Genomic DNA, 7,267 nt, shown 5'->3' on the forward strand with positions numbered 1-7,267 from the left:
CATTTGTATCTGTAACTTAAACTATGGACAAAGAATAAGACATACTCATTTGGTAATCAAGGTAACATTTTTTTACACTCTTTTGACATTGTTTTATTACACTTACATGATTGAACCAATTAATCACTGACCACAAGATACTAAAACTGCACACAACAACAAAGTGTTATTATAATTGATACAAAAATGTACAAATTTGATTTTTTTTTCAACCCAATGAGTGCCAAACTGAAGAGAAACAAACCCACACACGGATTTTGCTCTCCTTTGACAGCACCTACTCAAAATAAACGTAAGCTTTCACAAAAAGTATTAGAATAGAAAAAGTCAGCTCCATTAATAGGACCAACATATTGGTTCCAACTACACTCATGGTAACTAAGCAGTCCATACATGTATTACCTTCAACAGCCATCGACATCTCAGAATGACTACAATAGAGGTTCAATAGGGCTTGAAGAATCTTGAATAAGAGCACCACAACAAATGTGTTGAAATAACAGCATAAACTACATTTCCTAAATCACATTGCTTCCCAAGCACAACCAGAAGCCTAAAAATTTTTCAAGACTGCAATGCTAAATATTGAAGCAGCCTCATAAGACATGCAAAATCCATAATCACAAAGGTTTGGGGTTGGACCTACAACTCCCTCAAGCATTAAACTTAAACAGAAGGTTAATTTCAACTAGTTTCTATTTCAAGAACACCAGAAATTGTTGGCTACTTACCCATGAGAAGCAGTCATTGTGAAAATCTTTCATTGCTGAGCATTCTCTTGGTATTCAATTAACAATAGTAAATACTCAATGGCCTGACACTCAACATTATAACCAGTACTAAGTTAATCAGATGGCAGGAATCTCACTAACAGAGTATGTCCCAGAGCAAGGTTCCAAACTGTTATAAGCAAACCAATGCTCATCAAGGAAACAGAAAAATACAAATAACAAATCCTACAGAAAAATTATTCTCCGTGACAGTATACGTAATGTATAACCAACATATCCCATAGATTCATTCCCGCTACCTTCCCTACTCGTCTCCCCCTATCTCCCTCCATCCAAACACAGGTTAGAGTTACTTAGAATGTGTTAGATATAGCAAGATAAAAGGAATACTGCTTTCCTCAGGTGACAGAGGCCACTGCTCTGTGCAACTGTCACCCACCCCCCAAAAAAAAAAAAAAAAAAAAAAAAAAAAAAAAGAGCCCAAAAGCAGCCAATTCAAGTGTTTCTTCAAAACACTTGAGATGTTACCTTCCTCTTCATAAGTTGGCAGCATAATAAAAAGGACAGATATTTTCTAAAAGAGTTCTCAGAAAAGCAACACCTATAATTCAATCTACAAATAAGTTGAGCACCATCACACCCATGACCAACCATTACATATACGCATTCTTCTCTTCTTTTCCTTGTTTTTTGTTTGCGTATAAAGATTAAACAAGAATTACCAGTGTAACATAGTTCATGTCTTCATTGATTCCAAGTTCAATTAGTAAACAATACACATCTATTCCGAACACAAACATGCTGCCAACTCTACCAAGTTCAAATACATATCGGAGACACCATGCAGACTACATGTAACCCTGCATAGTCACAAACAAGAGCAAGAATTATGCAATTCAATAATAACTATACAATTTTTTTTTTAAAAGATTGCATCAGTCCATTCCATCAATTGAAAAATGTATTCATAAAAGCATAGAAGCTGAAACATCCAATAGACAATGAAGAAGCTTTCATTTCCAAAAAAGGGCATTACAGCCTCAACATTCAAAAGGCTGCTCATTCAGCTGCCAACAAAGATAACAAATCTCCTAATCCTTCCTTGCTAATTATTTATCTGAGAACGAAAACAAAACTTGAGGAGATCTTTCCCCACAGATTCTGCTATATCAATGATCCTAAAATAAAATAAAAACCCTTCCTCCCTATTACATTAATCATCAAATTTTAACCTTTCCCCCCCTATTTTTGCCTCAAAAGCCATAAATTTATTGTTAGATAAATCATCATGATGATAAAAATGAATTAAGACTTATCCTTCACCCTGACACCAAGCTCTCCAGCTACAATCACAGTGGTTGCCAAGCCAAGAAACATCCCATGCTCCACAACACCAGGAATCCTCAAAATCTTATCGCTTGCAGTATTCAAATCCCCAATATCCTTCTTGAAAAACAATTCCACAATGTGATTCCCATTGTCTGTAACAAAGGGCACCTTCCCATCCAAATCCAAAGTTCTACGCTTTGCAACACAACCAGAGTCCTCAAACAAAGCCTGAAGACTCTTAGCAACGGCCAGATCACCATATGGCACAACCTCAACAGGCATAGCTAGACCACTCCCACCCAAATGCTCAACCATCTTTGACTCATCAACAATCACAACGAATTTCTTGCTCGAGCTCTCCACCATTTTCTCTCTCAAGAGCGACCCACCTCGGCCTTTAACAAGGTTAAGAAAAGGGTCAACCTCGTCAGCACCATCGATTGACAAATCGACTACTGGGTGAGAATTGAGATCAGAGAGAGGGATTCCAAGAGAGACAGCCTGCTCATAAGTTTTTTTCGATGTGGGTACGCCTATAATGTTGTGAAGCTTACCTTGGTTCAAAAGCTCAGCGATTCTATCCACAGCGTGTTTGGCTGTGGAGCCAGTACCAAGGCCAATGACCATGTTGGATTCAACATACTCCACAGCTTTATAGGCTGCGATTTTCTTGAGCTCGTCTTGGGTGAGAACCACTGGGGACATAGACGAAGAAGGAGGAGGAGGAGGAGAACGAGAAGCTTGAGAAGCAGAGGAAGAAGAAGAAGGTACTATAATTTTGGCTTCCATGGGTGATTTCTCCGAGACAATGAACTGGGGATAAGAAATTGCCATTTAGCCTATAATGTTGTGAAGCTTACCTTGGTTCAAAAGCTCAGCGATTCTATCCACAGCGTGTTTGGCTGTGGAGCCAGTACCAAGGCCAATGACCATGTTGGATTCAACATACTCCACAGCTTTATAGGCTGCGATTTTCTTGAGCTCGTCTTGGGTGAGAACCACTGGGGACATAGACGAAGAAGGAGGAGGAGGAGGAGAACGAGAAGCTTGAGAAGCAGAGGAAGAAGAAGAAGGTACTATAATTTTGGCTTCCATGGGTGATTTCTCCGAGACAATGAACTGGGGATAAGAAATTGCCATTTACGGTTGAATTTAAAGGAAACCCAGAAAGGAAAAAACAAAAAAGTTTTGATTTTTACAATAAAGTTTTGATCTTTTTTGAGAATAACCAGAAAGAAGAGAAAAATGAAATCTGGGGTTGGGATAAGTAGCTATTCAAGTCCAAACAAAGGCTTCAGTTTTGGTATTTGTATGTGGATTTTTGAAAAGGAAAAAAACAGAGAAAGATGAAGAGGATGATTGATTGATGAAAAGGGTTATCTTGGAATGTGTGGTGGTGAGAGAAAGGGAGAGAGAGGTAGGGTTAAGTGTAGTGAGGAAGGGGAGGCGCTAAGACAAGCACACACTAGACAAGGGTTTGTGTTAATTTGCTTTTATAAGGAAGGAAGAAAGATTTTTGGCGTGAGAAAAATAAGGGAAGAGTTCCATATATATAATGTGTGTTTGAAGGGAGAGGAAGTAAATGCTTTTACTTCTCTCCCTTCGCATACAAGGAAATCTGAGAAAGAAAGATGTTGATTTTGTGGCGTATTTCACGCGGTGGGGAAAAAAATTTTGGATTGAGTTATGGGAAATACAGAAGTAGTGAAATAAGATTCCTCCAATGGAATAGTGTTTTGAGGGTTTACTTTTTCTTTATTTTATATTTTGTCTTTGGGGGTAACAAGCATGTTTGACTCATTTTGAGGAGTGTTATTGTTTCTTTTTTTTTCATAGAATATATAATCATTTTATTATTACTATATTATATGATAGAGAAAAATTAACAATCTTATATATTTTGCTGACATAGAAAAAGTGGAACCTTACTGTTCAGCTTATTTTTGTTACTATTTATAGAACTACACTTTTTGATACTATTTATAATTTTACTGTATTATTTCAATTAATTTTTACTTTTTTTATAGTACTTTTAGCAAAAAAATTTCAATTTCACTTTACACTACTTTCAAAGGTAATGGAAGGTGGGATTGTTGACATCAAAAAAATATTTTGGGGATTGTCAATGATGGTTGAGATATATGCCATCCAATTAATATGGGTTAATAATACATATAATAGTTGGAGTATGAAATAAAATTTCGTTAAGATTAATTAAAACAACCCCCCACCCTCTTGTTCATGAATTTTTTATGATCTAAAAATGTCATTACGTGCAAGGAAACTACAAATAATACATGTTTACACAATTCTTCACTATTTTAATTTTTAGAATTTAAATTACATTTGACATAACTTTGCGTTAACATCACTCCCACTTAGTATCTTTTATATATTCTTTTTTGAGAAATATATCTTTTATTTATTCTATAAAATAAAATAAAAAGCATTTTTATATTGAATTAATAATTTCATAATGTCATTGTTGAATTACAAGTTGTTTTAATTTTATTTATTATAGACTCATATTTTGTTATGATTTTAAAGTACACAAATGACAAAACTTGAAATTTTAACAATTTAAAAAAATAAAAATAAAAACTTACAAAGCGTTCATATTTGTCCACACAATTGCATCAAAGTTATCATTGTATTAGAAAAAATACAACTAAATGAAAAGAGTTATTTTCAGATTTTACTTAAAGGATATTCTCTTTCTCTTTTGGATCAGTACATTGTTTTCGTTTAAACTTGAAAAGCTCAAAGATAAAATCCAGAAAGGAACTAATGATAAGATGAGCTTATCTTGATTATCAACAAAAAGAGAGAGACAGAGACAGAGATTATCTTAACCTTTCTTGAAAATGACTTTTATTTTTATTTTATTTTTTTTTAAGGTATATCTTAAACTGAAATACCACATTATATATACACAAAACAAAATGGTGTGCCAAGGGGTGGCCTTTTTATTTGTTTTCCCCTATTTGTGATGGGGATGGTCTTTTCATTTGCATGAGCTCTCCACTAATCAAAGATTATTTTGGACATGAAAATTAGTCACAGATGACTCAGTTTATAGTTTACATCAAGCACATTTCATTGACATTGGTAGGAGTACCAAACTCTTTAAACTTTGAAATTATTGCACTTACTAAGGAATAGCTAATACAACATTTTAAAAATGAATAGTTATTCTTCATTTTGAAAAATAATCATTCATAAGGAATGCTTATTCCTTGTAATAAAAATATAATCAAACTAAAGAATATCTAAATCATAGGAATAATTATTACATTACAGCGCCTATTACAGTCTACCAAACATACCCTTAAGTGTTTTATGGATAGATGCTTAATTAGATGATTTTGGAAAAAGTATTTTGTGCATTCAGAATATATATCATCTCTCTTATAATATTTGAAGTCCATGCAATTGATGACTTCAAAGCAAAATAATTGGAAAGAGATTTAGAGATGTATGATAGAAGAAAAATACTAAAGTTACAAACTAATCTACAAAAAAATTATAAACTATTGATATGGTTATTAACAAGTGAAAAAGTAATATCAATAGGAAACCGAAATAAAATCAATAAAAATTTATTATAGCAACTATTTATAGAATATATGCAATTCAAATAACAGGAATGTTGTTTAAAATTACTTTTTTGTATATAAGCTGAGTAGAGAGTTGTGTATCTATGCTGCATAGTGTACAGGCTTTGAATGAGAACATAAAATACAATTGGATCCCCAAATTTGACTAAAAACACAAAAAGGGTCAAAGGCACTTTTTGAAAGGGTGTGGGTGGCTAATACTATTATGGCATCAAAACATCATGGTGTTGAGTGGTCTATACTTGTCTTTTTGGACAAGGGCCATATATGAATGGAATCAAATTGAATTGTTATTATCTTTTTAGGAAGATAGTGGGAAACAAGGCGTGAAACTTGCTTACTTTTTCCGCAATTCTCCGCGTATTCCCAATCTCTGGATTTCGTTTCCCTGAACCTTTTATGCACGCTAGATTTGATGTGATCTTCAATTTATTAATTAAAACTTTATTTGTTTTCACAGTTGTTACTCTTATTCATATCGGTTTTCATGTATATTTTATTTTAATTTATTGGGGGCCCTATAGAGGGCTGTTACTTGCCGGGATTTGATTATGACAAGTGACAAGCAATTTGAGAGGCCCATGTTCAAGGATTTTTTATAATCCAACATCACTTTTGTCCTCTTCAGCTTCTGAAGATTTCAGACCTTTAGTTTTACCAGGATATGGATATCTTCTTGGGATAATCAATTGTTTGGCTCCTCAGCTTTGGTCCTAAGTTGCATCCGTGGGCCAGCTTGTACATATTGAATTAAGAATGGGAAATCTGGATTTGAAGACTTTTAAAACCCAAGGAGAATGAGAAATTTTTGCAATAAGCATGATTTGCAATTAGGAAAGACAGCTGGTCCGGTCGGATGTGGACGTGGTCGGATTATGGATGTCCTGTCCTCGTTTTAGGTCAGTGTAGTATAGGAAGGATCATGGATGTTCTATCCTCATTTTAGGATTGAAAAAATTTGTGCAGCATGGAAAGTGTGACAACTGACAAGTCAGTGAAGCTATTTTATTATTCTTAATGAGGTAGTTTTGACATGAAAGTGTGACAACTGACATTAATAAGGTGGTTTTGACATTAATGAAACGATTTTTAGAAATAGATAAACAAGTATTTTAAGCTTATAATAATAGAATGAATTTATGAACATAAAACTTTTACTTTTGCGAGTTACAAAAAAGATGATTGGTAGATAATTATTTTCCAAATTTTGCTTTGATGGAAGGTATTTGTTGTCCTCAGTTTACTCTCTAGGTATAATTATGTATTAAAAAAATTAAATTTATATATATTTCTTCAAAGCATTTCAAGATGAGACGGGAATGGAATTTAATTAATTAATTAATTTATACATAAATAATTTTTTTAACACATATTCAAAATTAAGTTAAACAGGCGAAATTCGTCTCCATCCCATCTTGCTTCCAAGAAAGGAAAAACTGAGAGGAGAAGCAGTTACAAATAAGAGAGGGTGATCCACATGTCTTACATTGAACAAAAGCATGTTCTAGTTTGTGGTGGCGATTGATTAGTACTTCAAGACAAGGACTATTGTTAATTCTAAGAAATTAAGCGTGGCAAGGATGATAACAT

The 7,267-nt window shown here is 33.8% G+C and overlaps 1 protein-coding gene across 1 annotated transcript; it reads right to left on the minus strand.

The window, feature by feature from the left end:
• Positions 1–1,726: 1,726 nt before the first annotated feature.
• Positions 1,727–2,894, minus strand: LOC136069360 (probable ribose-5-phosphate isomerase 2). Its single transcript, XM_065777800.1, has one exon. It carries the CDS (start codon positions 2,892–2,894, stop codon positions 2,037–2,039), a length of 858 nt encoding a protein of 285 aa, XP_065633872.1. The 3' UTR covers positions 1,727–2,036.
• Between the last annotated feature and the right edge of the window lie 4,373 nt (positions 2,895–7,267).

Source organism: Quercus suber, unplaced genomic scaffold (genome assembly GCF_002906115.3).
Source record: "Quercus suber isolate HL8 unplaced genomic scaffold, Cork oak 2.0 scaffold_164, whole genome shotgun sequence".
NCBI classification, from domain to species: Eukaryota; Viridiplantae; Streptophyta; class Magnoliopsida; order Fagales; family Fagaceae; genus Quercus; species Quercus suber.

Bases quoted from the DNA above. Each gene is read 5' to 3' on its own strand.
- LOC136069360 (XM_065777800.1), bottom strand. From the start codon at position 2,894: ATGGCAATTTCTTATCCCCAGTTCATTGTCTCGGAGAAATCACCCATG.